This window comes from Carcharodon carcharias, chromosome 6, assembly GCF_017639515.1.
Source record: "Carcharodon carcharias isolate sCarCar2 chromosome 6, sCarCar2.pri, whole genome shotgun sequence".
Taxonomy (NCBI): Eukaryota; Metazoa; Chordata; class Chondrichthyes; order Lamniformes; family Lamnidae; genus Carcharodon; species Carcharodon carcharias.
The window spans coordinates 83,140,078-83,166,879 of NC_054472.1; the positions used below are offsets into that span (position 1 = coordinate 83,140,078).

The 26,802-nt window shown below is 42.4% G+C and overlaps 1 protein-coding gene across 1 annotated transcript in view; it reads left to right on the forward strand.

Moving 5' to 3' along the window:
• Positions 1 to 26,802, forward strand: part of eya1 (EYA transcriptional coactivator and phosphatase 1) — a 238,579-nt gene that overhangs the window by 50,730 nt on the left and 161,047 nt on the right. The window contains exons 5-7 of the mRNA XM_041190565.1: positions 5,029 to 5,092; positions 5,420 to 5,565; positions 5,796 to 5,918. Coding sequence (XP_041046499.1) covers positions 5,029 to 5,092; positions 5,420 to 5,565; positions 5,796 to 5,918 — 333 coding nt within the window. The remainder of the gene's footprint in view (positions 1 to 5,028; positions 5,093 to 5,419; positions 5,566 to 5,795; positions 5,919 to 26,802) is intronic.

Here is a 26,802-nt window from a genome sequence, read left to right on the forward strand (position 1 = left end):
TTTAAATTCAATTAAATAAATTAAATTTAAGAACTAGTACCAATAATGATGACCATGAAACTACTAGACTGTCATAAAAGCCCACCTGCTTCGCTAATGTCCTTTATGGAAGGAAAACTGTCGCCCTTACCTGCTCACATCTGTATGTGACTCCAGACACACAGCAATGTGGTTGCCTCTTAACTATCCTCTGAAATAGCCTAGTAAGCCACCCAATTGTATTTGTCATCTTCTCAAGGACAATAAGGAATATACAATAAATGCTGTCCTTGCCAATGGCACCCATGCCCCATGAATGAATAAAAAAAATTAAGGCCTATCTGTTAGGCTACTGATTCCATTGGCGCTACGATCCAATGAATTCCATATAATTCCAGTCATTGTTTATCTTGACTTTGAACTGAAGTAAAAGTAACTTTTGCAAAGTTTATGCAGTAAGCTTAATTTCCTGTGTTTATATTTAGTGCATAGGCATAGAGGGCAGAATACTGTTTAGATGTGGAGACTGCATAGAATCCTCACAGTCCCATTGGAATACATCTTCTGTGCCAGGACCTAGATTTACCTAGATTTAGCTGCAGAACAGTGCATGCACTACCTATGGTTCCTCAGTGGGATAGTTGCATAATTGTGTCATTTTATGCCATCTCAATTAGAAGAACAACATAATGTAAGTAGACTTGGTCACTGTGATCAAAGCCCTAAATATTTATGCTTCAGGCTGCCTACAAGTTGCCCAGGGGTGTTGATAAGAATGAGCTTACGCTCTATGCACCAATGCATCCTCAATATCACTGAGAATCTGTGAAAACAGGACTGCCATTACTTGCACTTTGATTGCAGCAGGAGAGACCCAGGTAGCTAGCCTTCTTTGATAATGACAGCTTCACAAGGGTGCAAGACATAATTGATTGCAAACACTTTCCCATTCAAGCTCCATCAGGTCAAGCCATGCCATATAAAAGTAGAAAATATTCAGTTAATGTTCAGATGATCAATGATCTCTACCTGAGCATCCTCCAAGTCTAATACCACATATCTTGGGAAGGAGGTCTTGTTCCAGGAGGCTGCCAATGTTAGCAGCAACCTGCCAGGAAAACCCGAACCTCCTGGGACACCATTGCTCAGACATGATGGGAGAGCCGATCCTCTGCGTGTAGACCCTGGCCTGGATTTTCACTGAGTCGGGTTGACGTGGCAGCCCTTTAAAAATAGTGGGTGAGTCCCGATTCCAGGATTTCCAACCCCATCCCTGGGCTGTTTGATTTTTGGGAGTGCCTTTAAAGGGTGAGGGCTGGTTCCTGTCAAAAGCTCATACCTGGCACTCCCTACCTAGCCGACTTCAATGAGGAGATAGGCATGTCCTACTCCTCCCCAATTATCATGGAGTCAAGCCAGGTTTTTAAAGAGTCATGGTTCACGGCCCTTCAGAGGAGTCGTGAACCCCAGTCTGCATGAGGGCACTTTATTAAAGATAAGTTCAACAGGTCCTCCTCATGCCCCCTGTGCCAAGCATGCCATTCCATCTGCCCCCTTGGTGTTCATGCCCCCATAACAAAAACCATAAACCCTTGAAACCACTTAACATTGTGTGAACAAACATTGTGAAATTGACAGCAGAGATCAGAAAGTCTAAGCTGTCAATCAAACAATGTCTTCTCTGGAATGCATGTGTTTCAACAAGAGCAATAGTTGTCTGGACTCTCAACCAAGCTTGGCGACAGAAAGACATTTGGCTTCCCTCCTCATGTCTTCCTCGCGCACCCCCCCCCCCCCCCCCCCCCCCCCCCCCCCCCCGCCCTCACCAATGCTGCGCCCCTCCACTCCCATTTTCTCAGTCCTCCTACCTCCCAGTCCATCGCCATTGGGCCAGGAAAATTTAGCCCTTTGCCCCCACTTACCTGGGAAAATTCCCCTGATGAGTCTACTATTTGCAGAGATCTGTTTTTGAATATGCCTATGTTAGTTCTAAAGATACCATCCATGTTAAATTGCATTTACTATTTTCCTGTATATTTGCATAATTGATTGAAACCCTTCTGTAAATAGATAACCCCATCCTCTATCCTTACTTTATTTTACCTTATTTTAGTGTGTGGCAATCTGCCGACTTTGCAATATGCTGCTGTACACAGGGGATTTAGTTAGATAAGAAACAATGGGTGGAATTTTAACTGCTGGGGGGCCTGGGAGGGGCATGCTTGGATGCAGGCACTGGGTTAAAACCCTGAAAAGTGACACCACGTTAGGAACCAGATATGATCCTGCCCATTTCCAGGTTTAACCTGCGTGTATTTGCAGGTGGGCAGGAAATTCCTGTGGAGCTATCAAGTAAGTAATTAAAGTATTTAAATACCTAATTGTCAAGCTTCAAACTAGATTTCTGGTTTTAGTAGTGGTTTTAGTTTCCTGAGCTGTCTCAAACTTGCTTGGGTCAAGCAGGTGGGAGTACAACAGGATGTCATTGATCAGTCATTGCTTGAAGGCTTCCCAGCCTGTCAATGAAACTGAATAGCTGCAGCCATATCTAAGAGAGAGACAGGTGCAAACACCATTTCTTCTCTTGGCACTCTTAGTGCTGACAGGTGATTTCTAACTTTTTAGAGGCTATTTCACCTGTCTTGGACTTTATTCAACTTGATCAACACTTCCTTGCTGTCAGCCTTCATAGCACCATGGGGGCAGCTTATGCAGCTCTACTTTGGATCTCTGATGTGGAACAAGTAGAGCAGCAGCACTGACAATATCAGCTGCAGCAGGAGCAACATCAGCAGCAGCACAGCTGCCTTCTCCTCAGCCACATGCCGCTCCACAGGACAGAGGGAATGGACACAGATCCAGCTCCGAGGAGGCAAGACCTCCCCCCCCCAACACAAGGAGTACAGGTGGAGGAAGATCAGCTTTCTTGACATGTGTCAACACCCATGCCTCAGGAAGCTCATGCTCTCCCGGGAGGTTGCTGCTGCCATCTGTAGCATCCTGGAACAAGACCGCCTTCCCAGTAGACCAGGTGGACACACCCTGCCAATGGCTGACAAGGTAATGATCATTGGAGGGCCATCCCCTCTCCCCACTCCCCAGTTTTCTGCTTGCCTCTGGAGCTTTGCACTCTCTTCTGCAAAGAGGAAAAGGAGTGTCCCAAATGGATTGTGTTGAGCGGAGGGAATGATATTGATGGAGAGTGACTGAGGCATGGGCTTGAGATGCACTCCCATCGTAGTGCTAACAGTTGTTCAAATGGGGATGTGAGAAGGTGCCTTAAGAGACAAAGGGATAAATGGAGCTGCAAGGTGTGTTCTAAAGAAGACAATACTGGGAAAGTCAATTTGGGGCCTAGCCCCTGTAAATAATAAACCACTCATCTACCTACCCTACTGAGATCCTTGCATTTCTTGGGGTACCAAATCCAGGTTCAAGGTACCGCACAAATAAGATGAAACATAGAAGAATGCTGAGAGGGTTTGTCAGGGTAGATGCTGAGAGGAAGTTTCCCTTCATGTGGGAATCTAGAACTAGGGGGCACAGTTTCAAAAACAGGGGTCTCCGATTTAAGACAGAGATGAAGAGGAGTTTTGTCTCTGTTCCTGCTCCTGGTTCTGATATTCTTACTTGTGATGTTAACACTCCTGTTGCTACTTCCTTGGCTACTTCCATTCAAGCCTGCTTGGTTTGAGAAAATGGACTCTTGCTTCTGTCTTGGGAAGCATCACCTCACTTCAATCTTTCAAATCCCATTGCAGGACCAGCAAGGAAGTGTCAGTAAGACTCAAGAGCAGTCTTTAAAGGCCTCCTTTCCATTCCTGAGGTTGCTGAAGCTTCGATAATCAATGTAGAGTTCAGCCATTTTGACCTTTGCCTGGGTCCCCTCCTTAACAGAAAATCCTTCATTTGACAGATGCAGGGCATCGTCCTGCCACCCTCTGTGTTGATTGGAAGACCTAGAAGTGGGATGCTAATATTGTGGCTGAGTTAAGGATCCACAGTAAAGCCTGTTTCAATTGCCAATGGCTACCTGGCTTGTTACTGCCCCAGCCCCTGCCTCCGACTTAAGACGATGCATACAGATCCATTAGTAGCCTTCAAAAGGGATACCTCAGACCTAAGCTCTCATCCACATTAAAACTCTCCCCTCTGTGTGAATACGGTGCATGATTTTCTATCGAATAGGGCAATTTCCACCTTTATTACTGAGGAGTAAACTGCTCACCAGAATGCCATCTGTTATAGAACCTCCTTCCTGTCCCACGCCCATTTCTAATTTTTATTGCCATTGATTTTGGTGAAAATCAGGCAAGCTCCATAACAGGGTAGTGATCTGCCATCAGTTTACCACTCAGGTACTGAAGGTGGAAAATAACCTCATTAAATTTAATAGGCAGAAAGCATGAGCTGTATATCTGCAATTCCCCACAGTGCCATTCAGATGCTAATTCCCAATCAGAGCACAGAATGTATGAATTAATGTATTAGTTAATTCGTGTTAGCTTCTGGAATGGTGGTGCTGCAGTTGACTTCACAGTACTTGAGCTAGGGAAATAAAAACAGAGTGAGCATAACTTTCGACTGCGGTATATAACCGACAAAAGAGAATTGGATGCCCCTTTTAAATACCATTCAATGACAAGGAAAAATCAGGCGGTCATCCATCCATATTATGTCCCTGGTGAAGATGGAAGCTTTACACAGAGTCCCAATGCCATAGTGCCATGCTGGAGCATATAATATATCAGGTAACAACAGCATTAGAGCATGGCTGTGCAGTCTCCACTGTTCTCAGGAGGGGGTGGGGGGAAGAAAGACTGCCTTTGTGAATTACTTTTATCGATGGATTAGCAGAAAAGAATGAAAAGTTGAACTGGATTAGAAATCAGTGTAACTGCACTGTACTTGTATTATTATTATTTAAATGTAAACAAACTGGTGAGATGATAATGAGCATTACTGAAATCACAAGTTTCTAAAGCTTTCAGAACGCTTAACATGAAATTTATCTTGTAATCGATTTCTCTCTTTTTTAATTCTGCACAGCAATTGGTAGTGGCTTTAACCCAAGACAAACTCATCACTTCTCTCCACAGATTTATCCTTCCAAGTAAGATTTCTATTATTATTTAAAAAGTAAGCAGCAAAAGAACAAATTTAAACTTATCATCAACTTCTCTGTTTTTATAATATTTTAAACTCTATTTATTTATGATGGAAAAATATATCCACATGTCTTGAACTGGTAGTAATTCCTGCCTGCAAATTATTTCTTTACAAATTTTACCCTCTTCAGGATAATTTTAATTGTTAGCTGTTTCATTTACTCAAATCTGAATGGCAGAATTAGCTATAATTTATCAGTGGATCTATGTATTTATATAGTTTTTAATCATTTGCAAACCTCTGCTCTACATTTGTTATTTGTAATAAACAGCAGGTCATATCCACACATTCTTCCTACACCTTCTTCACAAACCATGGCATCATATGGACAGTCACCATATGCCACAGGAATGCAGCAAGCGTCAATTTATGCAACTTATCCACAGCCAGGCCAGCATTATGGAATCCCATCCTATGGTAAACAGATATTTCATTCAAACAAAATATATATACATATATATATATTTATAATTACATTCAGTGCAGTTACTGCACAAAATGAGCTACAAGAGCTAACGACAAATATGTCATAATTTGCTTGTAGTTAGAAATTTTATCATCAAATGATAACTCTTCTGTTTCTAATATACCTAAATAAGAACCTGCAGATCTGATGTCACTAACCGATATAGGTGCATTATGGGCAGGCATCAAGACTGAAGGTGGATTGACTCAATCGCAGTCACCTGGCCAAACGGGATTTCTGAGTTATGGTTCAAGTTTTAGTGCACCTCAACCAGGCCAAGCCCCTTACAGTTACCAAATGCAAGGTCTGTGCCACTCTTAATGTGATTTAAGCAATTTCATTGTGCGGTGTTGTTTAACCAATGCATGCTATTTTTGATTAAGGCCTGGATTTCCGTGGAGTCATGCAGGAGACTCTGGAACCTTCCAAAATTGCGGGTGAAGCCAGATCCGAAGTCCTGCTCCATTTCCCATAGATCCTATCTTCACTGGGAGAGGGGACATGGAGCGGGACGTGACTCCTACATCTGGGAATCTCAAACTCAGCATGGCTGTTTGAACTCTGACCTCAGTGTTGAGTTCAAACAGACCCCATTTTTGCTGTAGCAAGGGCCTTATCCCACAGCGTGGGAGTTATGAATCTTTAGAAAAGTCATAAATGCTTTTGAAAGGCCAATAAGGCCTGTCAAACTGTGAAGTTACTTACATGGCCATCCCTTCAAAAATTGAAAAAAACTGCCTGTCTGTGTCTGTGAGAGTTGAAAAAAAGAGCTGTATCAGCAGTTTCAATAGCTGTTTGATGACTTTTCCCTAAGTGCTACCATTATCGCATTATTAATGCTTGGCTGCTTTCTCCAATCGATTATTATGTCAGTGGAGGTAGGGGTTGCGGTTTGTAAGTTCACTGTTTAATTGACAGCTCAAAAGAAGTTATTAAAAGATTAGCTGTCTTTGATGTGGGTTATGAATCCAAGTTTGTTTTTAATAAGGGATTAAGTACCTGAGGAGATGTAAATGTTTTGAATGGGTTTTCATGGATAGGAGTGCTTTTTATATATAGTGAACTCTGTAATAGATATTTAGGATTTTATTTCATCTTAGCATAGTTCCTGAAGTCTGCCCATGGTAGATACTGGATGAGTTGGCACAGATGCAAGGGCAAAGGATGGTGGGTTGGGGTCATGAGTTGGCACTAAGTTGGCATAGGGCCTATAAGGGGCTATTGGGTATGGGCGTGCATGGGTTGGCATGGAGAATACGAATGGGCATTCGAGTGGGGTGGGGGTCATGGGTTGGCATGAGTTGGCTTGTATAGGCATGGGGAATGGGTGAGGGCTGGAGGGTCTAATGTTTAAGAATACAATTGGGATGAAGTCCCAGAGAACCACGGCGGGTCTTTTAAACAGCCCACCTCGGCACTCGGCAGCCCCTCGGTCACCTCTGATCTGCACCCACTGGTGTTGGGCCTGACTATATCCCACATGCACCCCCTTGGAACAAAAATCCTGTCATTTGGGGTGTTTTTCCTGAGGCGAGTGCAGTGAGCTGTGAAATTTCCCAACTCCTATCACCTGACTTGGGAGCAAAAATCCAGGCCCAAGTGTTTGCCGCCAATAATTATATTGGCATACATAAACCCTGTATCTGACTATTGTTCTATGGTGTTTTTATGCCCAAAATATAACTATTGTTAGAGGGTAAAGGGGGGGCATTGAACATAGCAGTGAAGTGCAGATTGAGAAAACTTCATATATATTTTTACACACTTCTCTCTTCAAAAGCCAAGGAACAAATACGTGGGACCTTGCTCTTGTTATACTTTCCACTCATGCATGTGAAGAGGCAGCTTTTTGATTCATTTTTTTCAAAATAAACAATGCAGTGATAATGCCATTAGATGCAATGGTGTTTGGTTGTTATGATCCCTTCCTATCATTGAAACTTGTGGAAATGTGGATGCAGGTGATAATCCTATCAGTTATTTCATTTCACTCAAGTGCCTGGAAAACAATTTTGTCTTTCATCAAGTAGAACTTTGCATGTACAACTGTAGGAATAAGAATTCAGGATAAGATTATGGCTACATCTATAAGTTCATACAGCAGAATTGCCTGCTTTTGGATTTCTAAGACCACCAAATTAGCCAGGTCTAAAGACCCTGCAGCACCTAAGTGTATCAATTCTCCTTTCCTCGTGGCTAATAAGATTTGAACAGATTTTGTCTACCCAAAAGATAATGCCTCCACATCTGCTGCTCCAGAGTAAACTAGAGCAAAAAACAAAATGATATAACTACATGTACTGTATAGTATGTACATCATGACATTAGGCAGGTAAATGCATGGTTAGAGGTAAAGGCCAAATCTTCTCAGTAGAAGAAAGCAGGGAACTGCTTGGAAGCCATTCTACTGGTTTCTAGCTCTTCCCCCATCAGTTCCAAAAGTTTTTTTTTTCCCAAAGTGACTGGGATGGGCATATTCAACAACATGGTCTGATAACTTTCTGATCATTTGTACCCGAAGAGTTCTGGGTGCTATTAATACCAGCACATTTTTCATGTCCAGTGTTTTTGCAGGGTGCGGAATGTGATATGCATGTGGATAAATTGCATTTTAAAGGCACTGCAGAGAATGGATGTGATCATGGGATGCATGGTCCCACTTCTCCAGTCCATGATATTTAAATTTTAGATAAAAATTACACTCTTTTTCAGCTGACATGTAGGTAGTCAGCTCTATTTCACGGTGACTGGCATGCAAAACCTATCAGTGATTTTCTTCCTGACTGTAGTGGCATTGTCACTGGAAACGCAACTATCATATTGAAGTTATTTTGAAATTGCACCACAATTCTGCCATAGTAGAAAATTACAGCCCTGATATAGGAGGGAAAGATTTATATTTTAGGGGTAATGGAGTAAGTTCTAGTGCAGGGGAAAGCTGGGGAAATGGGATGATATTTGCTGAACCATACTGGTACCAATGTTCAAGCAACAAAAGTGAAAAATAAATTTTGGAATAGATTTAAACTAGTATGATGGGTGAGGAGTAAAATTTGAAGATAAGGAAACCCATTAACCAAACCCATTACATCTGCATGCTGTAAGTAAGAAGATTAAGAATTAGAATTGATTAAGGAATGAGGAAAGATCAGGATTGGGAATGTAAGCAGGGACTGCATTAATGAGTGCAGGTAAAAATCTTAAAGTAAAGTATGCAAATGCAAAAAGTGATGAGAATAAGTTATGTGATTTGTAATTCTAATCAAGTGAAAATATGATGCATGTATTATTCATTCAGGGCTAAATAAGAATATAGAGTGGTTAATATATACCAAGAGCTAAAGAGGGAGAAATTGAACTTTTTTCACAGGTTTTTGGGTGTAAAAGAGGGGCAATAACAACTGATTTTGTAGTGCTATTTCCTGTGCCGAAAGGGCTCCTGAAATGCATTCAAGATCATATTGGCTTGAATGATGTGCAGACTTTCCTGGCTGCTGCCTAAAATAGGCATTTGACCCCTTGTATGTATTAATGGAGGGGCCTAATGTCTGTTTCAGGACCCTCCTCAGATAATCATTAGCACTGAGCAGAGTATCTGCAAGCTCCTATCAGTCATTTTTTGCTCTTGCTGCGGCAAAACCAGCAGTTCTTAATGAGACCACCAACTAAACCTGAGTTCTTCAATATTAGCTTACCTAAATGTGGAGCCGTGCTCCTCCTTGGCTTTGCAACAGTACTGAGGGCTGCTGACTACCTGCATCAGCTTCCACTCATTCTCCTCAGCCCCAACCCAACATCCCCTACAGGAACCTACCTGAGGTCTATTTCCAGTTATGACCCAAATAAATGTGCTGAAAAGCAGCGAGCTGCCTCTGGATGCCTGAGTAGCATCCACACTGCACCAAAATTATGTTAATTTGGCTGAGACCTAATTTTGAACAAATTTTGGCATCTGATTTCTGTTGCATCCTGAGATCACACTGACCATTTTGATCAGAAAATGGGCCTAAACAAATTTCTAGCTGTTAGATTGGAGAAGTGATTGGTGTAGTGGTAATGCCACTGTACTAGTGATCCAGAGGCCCAATGCTTTGATGACATGGGTTCAAATCCAACGAGGACAGCAGGTGAAATTTGAATTCAATTACTAAATTTGAAATTAAAAAGTAGTCTCACTAATGGTGACCATTGAAACCATTGTTGAATGTTGTAAAAATCCATTTGGTTCACTGATGCCCTTTAGGGAAGAAAATCTACCATCCTGACCTGGTCTGGCCTACGTGTGAGTATAGACCCAATGCAATGTGGTTAACTCTTAAATGCCCTCTGAAAGGCCTATAGAGTCGCTCGGTTGTGTCAAACTGCTACAAAGTCTAAAAGGAATGAAACCATATACACCACCTGACATTGACCTAGGCACCAGAAGTGACAATGACACATCAAGCCCTTTTAACCCTGCAAAGTCCTTATTACTAACGGCTGGGAGCTTGTACCAAAATTGGGAGAGCTGCCCCATGAACTAGTCAAACAACAGCCTGTCATAGTCATACTCACCGAATCACATCTTCCAGGCAATGTCCCAGTCAGTACCATCACTATCCCTGGGTATCTCTTGTCCCAAGGGCAGGACAGATTCAGCAGAGGTGGCAGCACAGCAGTATACAATTGGTAGGGAGTTGCCCTGGGAGTCCTCAACATTGACTCTGGACCCCATGAAGTCTCATGGCATAAAGTCAAACATGGACAAGGAAACCTCCTGGTGGTTGCCACTTAGTGCACTCTTCAGCTGATGAATCGGTACTCCTCCATGTTGAACACCAATTGGAAGAAGCACCGAGGATGGGGAGGACACAGAATGTACTCTGAGTGAGGAACTTCAAATTTCAATCACCAAGAGCCGCGAGGTAGCATCACTACAGACTGAGCTGGCTGAGTTCTAAAGGATATAGCTACTAGACTGGGCTTGCGGCAGGTGGTGAGGAAACAGCAAGATGGAAAAACCTATTTGATTTCATTCTCAACAATCTACCTGTTGCAGATGCATGTGCCTTTGACAGTATTGATAGGAGTGACCACCACAAAGTTCTTTTGGAGACAAATGTTCATCTTCATATTGAGAATACCCTCCATTCTGTTGTGCCACTGTGCTAAATGGGATGGATTTTGAACAGATCATCTATCTCACAACTGGGCGTCCATGAGGCACTTTGGGCCATCAGCAGCATCAGAATTGTATTCAACCACAGTCTATAACCTCAAGGTCCGGTGTATTCTTCAATCTACCATTACCATGAAGCTGGAGAGCAACCCTGGTTCAATGAAGAGTGCAGAAAGGCATGCCAGGACCTTTACCAGGCACACCTAAAATGGGTTGTCAACCTGGTGAAGCTACCAGACAACTTGCATGCCAAACAGCATGAACAGCATGCAATAGATTAAGAGAAGTGATCCCACAGCCAACGGATCAGGTCTAAGCTCTGCAGTCCTACCATATCCATTCATGAGTGGTGGTGGAGGAGGAGGAAACTCCACAAATATCCCCATGCTCAATGATGTGGGAGCCCAGTACATCAGTGCAAAAGACAAGGCTAAGCGTTTGCAACCACTTTCAGCCAGGAATGCTGAATGAATGATGATCTCGGCCTCCTGCTGAGGTACTCAGCATCACAGATGCCAATTTTCAAGCAGAAAGAAAAACACAAAATGCTGGAAAAATTCATCAGGTCTGACAGCATTTGTGGAGAGAAAAACAGAATTGATGTTTCGAGTCCGTATCACCCTGCTTCAGAGCAGCAAGTTTTCTTCAGTTTTCAAGTAACTTGATTCACTCCACATGATATCAAGAACTGGCGGAAGGCACTGGATACTGCAAAGGCTATGGCCCCTGACAACATTCGAGCATTAGTACTGAAGGTCCAGAATGAGCCACGCCCCTAGCTAAGCAGTTCCAATACAGCTGCAACATTGGCATCTACCTGGCAATGTGGAAAACTGCCCATGTACGTCCTGTCCACAAAAAGCAGGACAAATCCAATCTAGACAGTTACTGACGAGCCCCATCACCACCTTTCCCCCACCCCAATCGATCTACTCTCAATCATCAGCAAAGTGACAGAAGATGTCATCGACAGTGCTATCAAGTGGCACTCAGCAATAACCTGCTCACTAATTCTCAGTTTGGGTTGTGCTAGGGCTAATCCGCTCCTGACCTCATTACAGCCTTGATACAAATATGGACAAAAGACCTGAACTCAGGGTGAGGCAAGAGTGACTGCCCTTGGGTTCAAGGCATCATTTGATCGAATGTGGCATCAAGGAGCTCTAGCAAAATTGAAGTCAGTGGGAATCACAGGGGGAAAGCTCTCCACTGGTTGGAGTCACACCTAACACAAAGGAAGATGGTTGTGGCTTTGGAGGTCAATTATCTCTGTCCAAGGACATCGCTGCAGCAATTCCTTAAGATAGTGTCCTAGGCTTCTTCATCAGTGACCTTCCCCCCATCATAAGGTCAGAAATGAGAAGGTTTGCTAATAATTGGTCAACGTTTAGCACCATTCGTGACTCCTCAGATACTGAAGCAGTCCATGCCCATATGCAGCATGACCTGGACAACGTTCAGGCTTGTGCTGACAAGTGATAAGTAGTATTTGCATCACACAAATGCCAGGCATTGACCATCTCCAATAAGAGAGAATATAGCCATCTCCTGTTGACATTCAATGGCATTACCATTGCTGAAGCCCCCACTATGAACATCCTAGAGGTTACCATTGACCAGAAAATGAACTGGGCGATCCATATAAATACTGTGGCTACAAGTGCAGGTCAGATGCTGGCAGTCCCGTGGCAAGTAGCTCACCTCCCTGACTCCCTAAAGCCTGTCTACCATCTACAAGGCATGAGTCAGGAGTGTGATGAAATACTCTCCGTCTGCCTGGATGAGTGCAGCTCCAACAACACTCAAGAAGCTTGACACCATCTAGGACAAAGCAGTCCACATGATTGGCACTCCATGCACCACTTTCAACATTCACTCCCCCCCACCAACTATGCACTGTGGTAGTTGTGTGTACCATCAGCAAGATGCACTGCAGCAGCTCATCAAAGGTCCTTTGACAGCATCTGCCAAGCTCGTGACCTGTACCATCTTGAAGGACAAAGGCAGCAGACACATGGGAACACCATTCTCCCTCCAAGCAACACACCATCCTGACTTGGAACCATATCATCCCTTCACTGTTGCCAGAACAAAATCCTGGATCAACCTCCCTGACAGCACAGTGGGTATATCAAACCACATGGATAGTAGTGGTTCACCACTACCTTCTGTAGTGCAATTAGAGAGGGGCAATAAATGATGGTGTAGCCAGTGATGCCCACACCCTGTGAATGAATAAAAAAAAACTATAAAGAAAGAGAAAATAGACCTTGAGAAGGTATTGCTTTTTAAGTTAGCAGGGTATAACAATAAGTATAATGATTACATGTGAATTTAGCAGTGACGTGCCCATGGTATTTGATTTGAGATGAAAGAAATAAAAGAAAGATTGTTGCAATCTGTCACAGGTCACCAAGTTCAAATATGGAGATGATACTGAATTATGCAAACACTTTATCGAGATATATTTAAACACAAATAGAATTGTTACTGAAGATTTTAATTTATTGGAAATTAACTGGGAAGATAAAAATGAGAGCAGAGCAAAGAAAATTAGAGGTTGAAATATTACTCGTCTGCATCAGTGCACAACTGGTCCAGAAGTGATGGAAAACCTGGGCTGAACTCCACATTTACGTTTGTCCCGGGTTTTCTGACATGCTTTTACTGGAGAAGCAGGAAGTTTGTGCTACTCCATTATGTAAGCCTTACTAGGGCCCATTTTGGGGCAAGTCCTTAGTGCCCTGAAAACCAATAAGTCACTTCAATGGCTAGGAACATTACTGTATGCCAGTAAAACCTGGAATGCAATTCACTTCTGCATTTGCACATCCCCCAGCATTATTCTTAAAGCTGTTCTCCTGTACTTGTTGCAAGGGTGTTTTTTTTTGTATTGTGCCTTATTTCCCTAAAAGTACTAACTGGATCTTTATAATTTGTTGCTCTCTGTTGGTGTGAGATTAAGTTTTCCTTCCCAACCATTCAAGATAATTTGCCAAAATCTAGCAACAGATGTCTGTGGATAGCATGGCCACCCAGAAGCCATGTCCTTATGAAGATGGACGATGAAGAGTTGTTTAGTAGCCAGGAATTGCAGCAGCTGTATAGGCATGGAGGAGGACTAGGCAGAAATTTGCCTATCCAAGCTACTTAATTGATGATATTTACCATTTGCGCATGTTCCTATCCAGCTTGAGTTAGACAACAGGTGGTTGACCATCAGGGCTTTTCTGCGCACAAACTTTTAACAAGGTGATATATTGTGCTACTCTCTTTTAGAGCAATCTTGGAATGGATTAAACTGGGATATTCAGAGGCATGGCTGGAATTTCATGCCCTGCCCAAATCCGGAAGAGCAGGCTGGCCAGAAGGTTGAGGAGGGCAGGGTGCAGAAAATTTGTCTCCCAAGTGGTTGAACTGTACAAATGCAGCTCCAGTGGGAAACTTGCAGAATCTAAGAAGAACAGTAAATTTATTCAGCTAGGTTCCCTAAGGTGATAATTTTCTTATTTGATGGACTCATTTGTAAAGCCATGCTCTTGAAACCAATGTGTTTGCTCTTATACATTTTTTTTGATTATGTCTCTGAAGTGCTGTAGAATGTTTTTTCTACATTAGAGATGCTGCATAAATGCAAGTTGTTTTTGTTGTGGTTATGAACTTTGGAATTTTAAAATTAGATTAAAAAGAATTCAAATCCTGAAAATGATTTTAAAAAATGTATTAGTGTTTACTTTCTTTGTAGTTACAATATTTATTTAAGCATCAAAATTTTGAAATTTTGATTACCATGGCAGAAAATGAAAAATATATCAGATAGTTTAGCACTGAGTTGAATAAAATACAATAAGTTTGGTGCATCAGAGACCTGATGGTCATTGGTGGGCTAGGTGCTTAGCCTGTTTACTCCTGTAGCCTTCTCCTATCAGTGATAAAACTGAGTCAGTTAACATAAACATTGAAAGAAAATCTATATTTCGCAGATAGCTCCATCATTGAATTAATTTCAGAAGCTGAGCTAATTCCAATGTGGTCATTTCTATTTTTCCCAGTAGAAAACTGACCCTTGTTTCTCCATAAGATCATTTACAATGTCTTATCAAGCTATACTAAGCAACAGGTAGTTTTCAAAATAAAGTACAATCAATTGTACTTCTTATTTGGGAAGAGAAGTTTTAGAAAAATCAGGAACTAATGCAGAAAATGAGGAAAAATGTCTCAGAAGTATGCCATCTAGCTCATTAATCCATTGGAACTCTCGGGGAGCTTTTTGTTTTAAAAAATTGTTTTTTCTCCCCTCATCTCCTGAAGGTGCTGACCGTTGTTGGGGTAGAGTTCCATGGGCACCAGCAGACCTTCAGTATCTCACCCACGTGGCCATTCTTCATGCATGAGCCTAGAGGGTGAGAGCCCGCAGGCTTTGATCATGGGACCATCACAGGTGAGCCTGACGTTCACATGAGCACTTTCCAGCAGGAATCACTGGACAGCGATCTGGAACCATGGCTGATTTCCCCTTCCTAGTCCAGAGGTGTCAACACCAATTTGTAGTCCCCCAATTGGTACCCCTGATGGCATTGTCTAATTCAGCAGAGATTGGAAATCAAAGCTGGAACCTTTTGGTCTGTATAGTTTAGGACTAAACTTGGGATAAGTAAAGGTCTACAGAATGCTTCATGGTAATAACTCTGATTCTTTATTGTAAATTTATCCATCTTCACATCACTACCACTCAATTCAGCTCTGTTGCTTACCAAGCAATTCCTCTTGCCCCAACAACACAAGAGTATATTTCTTATGGAATACTTAATCATCCCTTTTTATACCTATACCTATGTCACCAATCCTATTCCAAACTGTGTAGTTAAAGGAATTAATCATCTTAGCCATAACTGTATCTGCTGGATGTTTGTGGCACAAGATGTAATTATCAAGTAAGCAGTAAAATAAAGTAGTAAACATGGGGCACATCTAACTTTGTTGGCACAAAATCTTGAAGCTTTGAAATGAAACCTTTATTTAAAAAAATATATTTTTTAAGCCATTGGTCACTCAATGTTCCCTTTTGGCTAATAAATTTGAACAAAACTACCTAATTCAGTTATTCTTAAACTTTTGATTCTAAGCTTCATCAAAAACTCTCGTGGTTCTGTAACTAAGGATGCTTGGAGTATCCAGAATGTCATGAGATGTTTGTCTGTTTCCAGTGCATCAGTTTTCACTCTTTCCTCCCTCACAGTTTTACTGTCTCTCTCCTCAACTCTCTTTTTCTTTCTCTTGCTTCACTCCATACAACATAAAACTTGGAGCTAGGTTAAATGCAAGGAAGAATTTCTTCTGCAGAGAATCAGTGACCTTTGGAATAAATTGCTAGCATGTGCAGGGAGTACAAATTTGTTACAAGCATTCAAAAGGAAGCCTGTAAAGTTCCAGGAATTGGCAGGCATATCTAAACATAGAAGAGACTGGAAGTTGAGCAGATGACCAACCTGATCCAAGGCTGCAAGCCCCATTATAATTCAGCTTTTCAATTGCTTTTGGTTGAGTTTGCTGAGCACAGGGCAGCTTCCTCAAAGTGAGGGTTCGGTGAACCCAGGTGCCTACCCCGAAGAGCCTCCTTCAATCCTTCAAAGATTGCCCCCCCTGAGGCTTCCAATCTCTTTCCACCTCACCAACTCCCCAGCATGTACCCCACCAGCTACCAATCCCAAAGTAGCCCCCACTATTCCACTATTCAATCCCTTACCCCTGCCCCTGACCAACTCCCCCCCCCCCCCCCCCCCCCCCCCCCCCGCCCCCCCCCCCCCCCCCCCCCCCCCCCCCCCCGCCCCCATTCCTAGAGCAGCGTTACCTGGTGCTACAATTGTCAGTGACCAGCTTCCTGAAGGCCTAGTTGTCAATCAGGTTGGGTCTCAAGGCAGAGACTCGATCTGTGACATTGAGACATGCTTTGAGTTAAGACTACAGTGTGTGGGGGAGCCCTAAATTTAGGGCTGATTGACCCAATCCCTGCTGGTCAGGTCATTAAAAATTCTGCCCAAAGTCTCCCATCAGGACTGAAGGGAGAATTCTTGATCAGCTGGGGAGTGAAATCGTCAATTTGCTGAGGTGCAGGACTCTGTAGGAGCACAGGAAGCAATGGCTCATTGTTAACCATGCAGCTTCCTTTTGAGGCCTGTTTCCGGTGCCTTTAGGAACAGGTGTGAAGGCCAGATGACAGCCCACATTTATCCCCCTCTTAATCCTTACCCTCACCCTGATTCCAGATTTCTAATAGGCCTGATGTAAGCATCCCCACTATACTGATCGTGTCCTTTAATCCAAGAGGAACAATTTCACCTGGTCCTCTTGCAATGCAGAGGGCCTGAACTAATTTCTAGTCACTGGCTCTAAAGGGATACAAAGAGCAGAGATGCTAAAGAAATCTTGGAGTAAAACTTTAAAAGGGCTATGAATCAGGAACTCTAAAGGAGCACAGAGAACAATAACTGAGAACTTCAGCTCTGTTGCATGAATTCTGTTGCAACCAGCACCATGATGCAGAGATGCATCTCCTCTTATAGGGCTCAAGAGATGCAGGCGTCCTTGTCCTCCATAGGTTCTGTTTTGTTCTACTCCAGGTGGTTCCAGGTCACCTTGTTCTGCAAGAGATGGGGCAGAATGTTCTTGGTTCTGTTGCGCTGTCACAGCTGCATAGATGGAACTATGTGGAAGCAGTGAGAGCTAGGCATGTGACTGGCAGCAGTAGAATGTTTGTGAGGGTGAGTTGTGAGTTGGAGTATTTGGGTGTTAGGTGTGAGCCCTGAGTACAAGGGATTGCTATTAGTTGACTGATGATGGTGTGATGCATTGGGCAGTGCAAGAGGTTGATGGTGCAGTGGATGAGAGATGTCCTTCAAAGATGCATTCACTGACCGTAACCATCTATGTGAGGCCATTCACCTTCTTGTGGCAATGCTGCCAGGTCCTTAGGGCCAGACTCTAACCACTTGCCCTCATTCCCTTTGGAGGGCTTGCCTTGAGTGGCCTCCTGGCCCCTGCCTAATCATGATCGATGGATGGCATGGTAGGAGATGTCGCATATGTTGCCCATTCCAACCTGTAAAGATCCAGATGCATAGCAGTTCCATCCCACTGTGAGCTTTAGGGTCATCCTTGTCCTGGTGCGAGGTTCCAGAGCATATTGAAGAAGATGGCACATTCCTGTGATCACTTGCTTGTTGAATCTCAGTCACCTCAGGCACTGTTCCTAGGCTATGTGGAGAAGAATTGAAATGAAGTGCTCTTGAGAAAGCTGTGATGGGTAGGGCCCTTTGTGCAGAGCCTTCTTCCCTCTCCCTTTTCAGAGTTTCCCTTCACTGCAGCCTCTGCTCCATTTCTCAGATTTGTTGCAGATGTGCAGCCACTGCAACCATAGTCCCAATGTCTCATAAGAACATAAGAAATAGGTGAGGTGTAGATCATATTGTTCCCCTAGTTTGCCATGCCATTTAGTGTGATCATGTAATGATCTTCTGTCTCAACTCCATTTTCATGCCCACGTCCCAGGTGGAATTTTACGGCCCTGTTGCAGTGGAGGTGTGGCCGTAAAATGTGGTGAGCCATTCAGAAGTCCATTCACTTCGGTGGGACAGTAAAATCCCGCGGCATAAGATTCCACTCCCCTCCCCCCCATATCCCTTCATTCCCTGAGAGATCACAGATTTATCTATCCCAGCCTTGAATATACTCAACAATTGAGCATTCACAACCCTTTGGAGAGAATTCCAAGGATTCCCAACTCTGAGTGAAGAAATGTCTCCTCATCTCAATAATAAATAATCAACCCCTTATCCTGAGACTATGCCCTCATGTTCTAGATTCCCCAGCTAGGAGAAACACCTCTCTGTGTCTACAATTACAGGCAGTGGTTGCTATGTTTAAACCTACATTTTGTCAGTTGATGGTACATGGGATGTGGTGGCATAGTGGTATTGTCACTGACTAGTATTCCAGAGACCCAGGGTAATGCACTGGGGATCCAGGTTTGAATCCCACTGTGAATTCAATAAAAATCTGGAATTAAAAAAATCTGATGATCAGATCAATAATGTCTTTTAGGGAAGGTGACTCCTGACCCACTGCAATGTGGTTAACTCTTAAAGCCTCCTTAGGAGCAAAAGATGCTGGCCTAGCCAGTGATGCCCACATGAGTGATTATTTTAAAAAAATAGCTAATGGTATTTTCTTTTGCCACTAGAATGTTGATCACTGTGGAGGCACATTTTACAGCAATAAGAAAAATCATAAGAGTGCACAGCTAGTGAAAGTTAAATATCTGACTTTTAAGCAAAAATCTTAGTCTTGATCCTGTAAGATTTCTGCCACTAGCACAATTTTCAAATGAAAAGTTGTGTGTTTGTAAATGTCAAAATTTGTATTTTACAAAAAAAAATTCTGACAGCATGAATCTAAGTGTGCACAGAAAGGTATAATATTTCATGGGGTTTTAATCATATTTGCAGGACTATGATCAAATTATATCTCTGGTATGTCATAGCTCAAAAGAAGCACCCTGCTATCCATTTTCCTTAGAGTTACGAAGTTTCAGTATCATCATTTGAATTTTCACACATCACAATTAACACACAAGGAGAAATTTGAAAGCAGATGGCTGTCCATGGAGTAATAACAAAAGATTATACTGCCTTTATGTGCTAGTTAGCTCATATTGATCAGGTCTCTCACATGAATACCACAGAGACAATTTAAGTGACAGCGCAGAATAGTTTAACTGCTACTATAATGACCATATGACACAAATTCCCTTATTTGATAAGCTGTGGCTGATCTGTGTCACAGCTGCCAAAAAACAAGGAAATTAGATTGATGTGTTTATATTTTGCTTATAATTCTTACGAACATAAAGGCTTCCAGTTGGAAGTTAAAACTAATGGAGCTAATTGCTAACTGATCTGGCTATTTCGATGTTCACACTTCTTTTGTCCCATAGGAAAGTTTTGAAACTATTTACTGCTTTCAAGTAGAAGTGCAGTTTATTAAAAAACTGAAAATATCATAAAGTTATGCTCACATGCAGATTACTGTGTGAGCTGCTTTTGCATCGGTTTCATGAAATATAGTGAATGGCTATAAATCAGGTGCAAACTATAATAATTAAAGATCATAAACTGGAAGTGCATGCATCAACAAATCAATGTCCGTCCCAAACTGAATTTGTAAGAACTTAAAACAATTTGGATTGCTTTAAATTTATTTAGATCTGTATCCATGCCTTGATTTAAGTGAATCTGAAAAAGTTCCTCTGAAATCTTACTGTGAACACGATCTTGGGGAAATCAAAATGGTCTTGTACATTGTATTTGCTAGTAGAAACTGGTTTATGCTGAGGCTACACTGTTACTGTGCATTGATAGATATGCATCCAGTGCTCTTTTCAGAACTTTTTAGTTTCATGTTCAAATTCAAATTTGCACGCCATGGGCAAGAACAGTGGAATGGAACTAATTGAATAGTTCTTTCATTCTTTCAAAGAGCTGATATAGACACTCTGGGCTGAATGGCCTCCTTCTGGGCTGTACGATTTGATGGTTCTATAATTCAATGTAGTAACACAGCTCGACAAATTAATCTTGGAAAGTTCAGTTTACATGCACATTATACATCAAGAACACTTCCCCCCCCCCCCATATTTATTGTCTAAAACAGTGGAAGTTAGCAATTTGCAAAATTTATTATAACTACTTAATGCAACAATATAAATGATGATCATATATATAAGAATTTGCAGTAAGATTGAAATATTGGGAAAAAAAAGAACTTGTAAGCTATATATATTTTTCTGTAGAGGTAAATTATATGTAAGCTGATTTGACTGGCTGTTGCACCTAATGGCTTTAACTGTTATCATAGGAGATTTCCTTTGCATGAAATAGCCAACACATTAATATAGAACATTATACTACTGTAAAAAAAAATATGTTCCTCATCCTCATCCTGTGTGTTTATTCACATTATGATTTCTGCTCAAGTAACAAAATAGCCAACATGGGCCCAATCATCGGAGCTATTAAAATGTTATTTTTTATTTTTCCCTAATGCCCCTCCTCACATGTTCTTATTTTCTTTTTAGGTTAGAAGGCTAGAATGTTCCAAGTTGCTTACATTTCTGTAGTTGTCCTGTCATCTATGCTTATTGGACCTTTTTAAAAAGTGTGTTTAAGCAATGCAAAAATACGCTCCCTCCGATCACTTACTTGTTTTTTCTCCCCAGCTCAGACTATTGGGCCCACATTGGCTATTTTGTTACTGGAGCAGAAATCATAATGTGAATAAACACACAGGATGAGGATGAGGAACATAATTTTTCTACTGCAGTATAATGTTCTATATTAATGTGTTGGCTATTTCAACCTTTTAAGTTGTTGAAGCTTATTCTATAAATACAAATGCAAATTTTGTATAACCAACGTTGTAATTACAAACCATGCAAATTGAGTCATTTAGTCTGACATATGTAAAATGTTTAATACAGATGTAGAAGTTTGTTTGCAGGCACCTATACTAGAGTACAATCTGCCTGATCTTGTAACTAGTACAGAATAAATCAGACGCTGAAATTCTTGGTTTTAAAGAGCCCATCTGGACTTCATAGGCATTTCCCTAGAGAGATCTTCTAACTTCTGCCACATATATTGTGCACTGATGATAGATGTAGCCCATGGCAAGGAGCTGATCAACCAAAGCAAATGGACTCCTGTCAGAAGCCCACAAAGAAGGCTAGCGTCTTGCCCACAAAAATGGGAAATAGGAAAAAAAAAGCTCTGCACATGGGAGTTGCAAACTAGTCCCAGCAGGTCTTCATTCTTCAAATGTTGCTAAGGTTCCTAGCTTTTATGTGGGTCTCTGCTCTCTCTTGACTTGCCCTTTGACCTGTAAGTTTAAGCTTTTATCGTATTTGGAAGTGCCTATCTAGCTAATTTGTTCTACAGAGAAGTCTGGGTGTTACAGCAGCATAGGATTTAGAGTCTCAGAGACAAAAACACACAGTGGTTGCTAATTGTGCAGGAAGAGTATAGGTTTACACTTTAAAATATGAGAGTTGATGAAGCTTTTATTATTAGACTACTCTTGTAATCTTCACCCATCTTACCTTATTAAATTGCCATGTCAGAGCCAGCAGTACTGGTTAGCCCACACAGCGTCATGTATCAAACCTGTTTTACGTTTGTTACGGTCTGTAAGACCTCCCCATGAGCTGATGACCACAGGATGAAAGGGCCATGCTCATTTTGCTTCCCTGAGTAGAGGTGTAATTACTTTTTCTGCCAACTGTTGTAAATTAATCTCCTGTGTTTTTTGACAAAAGCCGGTAATATTGAAGAGCTTTGAAATTATGAGACAGCTAAGGTTCCTCTTGAGATTTTTTTTCACTGGGCAGTTGGATATTAAATATGAGTACTGTTTTTAGAACGCAAAACTTTTCAGCTGAATTATAACAAAGATTCCTGTTGCATACTAACATAGAAAACTGGAATCTTTACCATATTCGTTTTTCACTAATTTTGCTACTTAAGTAAAAAGGGGGATTCTAACTTTTTATCACTCAGAGGTTTGATATTTTCCTTTTTTCTGTTGGTTGGTGACTAATGCTGTTTATAATTTTCTAAATGCCAATAATACTCCAGTACTACACCCCAGAGAGATAGCAGGTTAGATTTTGCATCAGGGGAGGGAAATAGATTCTGGGATTGTTTCTGCGTCCCGAAACCATCCCCAGAGGACACAGAATTGACCCACAGTTTTCCTGGGGTGACCCCTTAATTGATTTGTAGATGGGCATGGTGGCCAGTTAGTGGCCACGGGGGCCGGATCGGAGATGGACAATGGAAGTGTGGGCCCAATTTAAATTGCCCATGGCAGCCATGCTGAAAGAGCATAGAAGATTGCCATTGATCATTGGGATGTATTGCTGTTATCCGTCATGTCCCCAGAGAGCTATAGAAGTCTGGAACATGGGGCAGGGCAGTGGAAGGGCATGAGAGTTCTTGTGGAGTCTCACTTAGGCTTGGAGCCCTATTCTGGATGTAACAGGCATGAGTGACAATGTCAGTTGAATATGTTGAAACAACAATTTTATTGAATATTGAATAATAATAATTATTATTATATAACAATTATAGATGATGATACAAGAAGGAAAAGATTTTAGTGAAAGGAGAACACATTTCGTGTATATATATTAGAAAAGAAAGACATTTTTTTTAAAGCACAAACAATAACCCCAAATTAGGCTGTTGCATGACAGGATCCTAAATTGGTAAAATTCCTCCTTGGTACGTGTATTACCAAGTTTCCAAATAACCTTACCTTGGGGTGGACTCTTCGGTGAGTCACTACTTCAATGTCCTTTCCTCTGTATCTTTCACTTGTTGACTAATCCACTCCAGCTGCAGCCACAAATCCTGGAAGTAGTGTCCCTTCAAGCCAAATTTTTGGCTCCATTCCAGTCTTTCAAGGCCTTGTTCAGACTTTCCCAGAATATAAGTTTGAACAACCATGAGTCTTTATCAACCTTTCCAACAGACTTCATAAAGTCTGCAGACTTCACAGAACTCAAGCTGTTTACACATCCCTGATAGGGGGTCTCATATGTATATTGTACATCAGTCAAATTCCATTTTGTTGACCACCTCAAATATAAGGCAATTCATTGTCTTGGCTTGTAGTTCAAGAGTCATCAGGGTCAACATAGGAAGAACAATTCCTCTTTTTAAACAATGGAAAAGCAACTTAGTGCAAATCTGGGACAACTCTTCCCGAAGTGTGGTAGCTGGAATGAAAAAAGTTGTTTTATCCAACGGCTGCAATGGCAGGTTTTCATGCCGTATCCCGCTGCGCCCCACCTCATTAATAATGCATTCACGGGAAACCCCCTGGATCACTGGTGGGCAGGCTCGGATTTTCCTGCCACGCCATGACCTCAGCACTTCATGACTGTAGACCAGGATTTCTCCAGGCAGATGGTCCTGAAAGCAAAGAAGACGGCAGCCCCTGTGTTTAGTGGCATCTCTCTGGGCCGCCTGCTGGACGCAGTGGAAGCTTGCCGTGATGGCTTCTACCCTTGAGCCAGCTGCAGGAGGTCCACGAGAGTCACCAACCTAGCCTGGGAGGCAGTGGCAGCAGTGGTCAGCGCCATTGGAGCACAGAGGAGGTCAGTGATCCAGTGCAGAAAGAGGATGAATGCTCTCATCCATTCCACTAGGGTATGTCAACCATCTGATCACTCTCAACTCATACACTCCCAAACCCCTCACACATCCACAGGGATCTCTCTCCTCAAGGGACAATGCCACTAACTCACACACACCTTCACATCTCTAACAGGCTGATATCCTCTGGAGCTCGCGTCTTCATCCTGTCCGTGGCTCTGCTCACCAAACAAACATTTCACGACCGGGACTGGAGAGACCCATGTTAGGCCACTCACTCACATTACTTTGAGGAGCGTGTCATCGCGCCGACTGGTGACGTGAGCCATGGCTATGGCGAAGGTGAAATTAGTGGCAAACATCCTCATGAGAACCCTGCATCACATGTCCCCTCACAAAGCAACTGTGAGTGCTCTCACTCCTGTTTTTGACTCTGCTGTCATGCATTAATTATATCTACTTGGCTCACAGGGAGCTCTGCCCTCAGCCCGCCAGCCCCTCAGCTCCATCCAGGTCCTCACCTCCAGCGAAGAGGACACCTCCTCCATTGAAGAGCTGGAAATAAGCAGCCTGGAAGACCCATCATAGTGCTTACCCACACCCTGCACCAGGGCAGATACACATACCTTGGTTGGACCTAGATCTAGAACGGGCTAGGTTCAAAGGTCTGGTGGTCACTGCACAGATGTGTGTCCACAGCATGAGCGGGCAGGTTCAGCTGAGCTCCTCAGCACTTAGAGGACTGCTGGGGGAAAAGGCACCTGTGTGGTCCGAGTCAGATGACGAACCTCTGGATTCGGCCTTCCAACTCATTGTGGAGAGTCAGCAGAAAGCGGGGAAACATCACACTGAGCTGTTAGAAACCCTCAGCAGCTGGCACGCAAGTTGGAGGGTGGCCTTCAGCTAATATACTTCATAGCGGTGTATTATTTTCCTTCCTACATAGTGCTTTTAATTGAGGGGGCTTTTTTTTTGGCCTCCTTCCCAGCCCAGGGAGCTGAGACCAATTGTAATATTCCTGATCTCCCTCAACTGAGACCAGCTAGCTGAACAGAAACTAGGCTTAATGACTTAGCTTGTACTGCTAAGTAATTAGATATCCTATATTATCAAAAATATTTTGGTCTATTATGAACACCTAGGGCAGAATTTTGTCTTTGATGGGCGGGCGGGCCCCACCAGCTCGGCGGCAGGCAGGCAGCTGATCGTCGCCGCTGAAACAGGCCCTGCCGCCATTTTAAGTGGGCGGACCAATTAAGGCCCGCCCAGCGAGCTGCCCGACGGGAAGCGCTATGCACTTCCTGGGTGGGGGGAGGGATTCCCCAACTGTCAGAGTGCACTCTTTCGTGCATACGCGCGAAAGAGCAAACTGCACCCTGAGACTAAGTGCTGCCTCAGGGAGATTAGTGACAGTGTTTCAAACTTCAAAAATAGAATAATAAAAAAGTTATTAACATGTCCCCCTCATGTGACAATGTCACATGAGATGGGACATGTTAATAAATATCACAAAAACTTTATTAAACTTTTAAAAAACAGACATGAAACCTCATCCCACCAGTGGATGCGGTTTCATGTTTTTTCAGAAGCCTGCTGGGGCTCCAGGCCTGCCCACCAGCCTTAAGGTTGGATGGGCAGGGCCTTTAATTGGCTTAATGATCCTGTCAATGGCCTCAGTTGGCCATTGACAGATCGGTGGGCAGACAGCTGATCAGGCTGTCCCCCCCGCCTTCCTGAATATTTAAATGGGGCGCGTCATTTTCACATCGGTGAGCGGGCCCCGCCCCTAACTCGCCGATGGAAAAATTCTGCCCCTAGTATGCAGATAATACAAAATTAACACACATGGGAGTTCAGGTGAACATATTAAGATTTTGTAGAAACAGTATTTATTGCTAAATATATATCTGTAATTACTAACTTAGATAAAATATAATTACTCTAATTTGACAAATTCAAAATAAACTTAAAAAATAAAGGAATATAAAATAAATAAACAAATGTAATGAACCTATACTGTTCAAACAATTCAGAATTGAGATACTTCAGTGCTGCATTTTGCACAAACAATTGTAAATTACATTAGCCTAGAAAATCTTTGGGAACGTAAACTTGGCAATTATGCCAGATCACACCCATAGTGGAACTCTGCCACTGACCCCGCTGAAGTTCACAGGGTCAAGGGAGGAGCTTTCTTACAGGTCATTGGCAGCATGCATTGCATCTTTGTTTCCACTTGTGGAACACCTCTAAAGTATCCACCAGCTTCCTCCTAGGAGAAGAGTTTGAGTGAACATGCCCTACAAAGGTGGCTGTTTTAAATCACCCCTTCCCTCTCCACTAAAAAATGCTTTATCACCAAATCTTTCGGGTTTCAGGTCCTAACCCAGCCTGTTTCCTCAGGCGTGACACTCTCTCCAATCAGGAAATACGCCTGGTGAGACCAGGTACACTTACGCTTATACTCAAAAAATGGATTGTCACTTACAGAATCTGTTCCTGGGCCCCCTTATGAGGCCATTCTAAGAACATTGGCACAAGCTTAGGATCTACCATATTGAAATTTTGGGCAAGTTTTTTGCTATTGTAATGAATGGTCGCTGAAACATTAAATCAGCTTTATATATTTTTCAGTAACCACAAATGTACAATGAAGCAGAAAATGGTTTAACATAATTCCAGCATATTCATTTCTTTTACTTTGTAGCATCAGCATGAAATGATCCTTCCAAAAAAATTACTAATTCATAATGGTAGTGACTTAACTATATATTAGGGATCTTTTCTTAATTCAGGTCCTGCACGTTATTAAATATTTA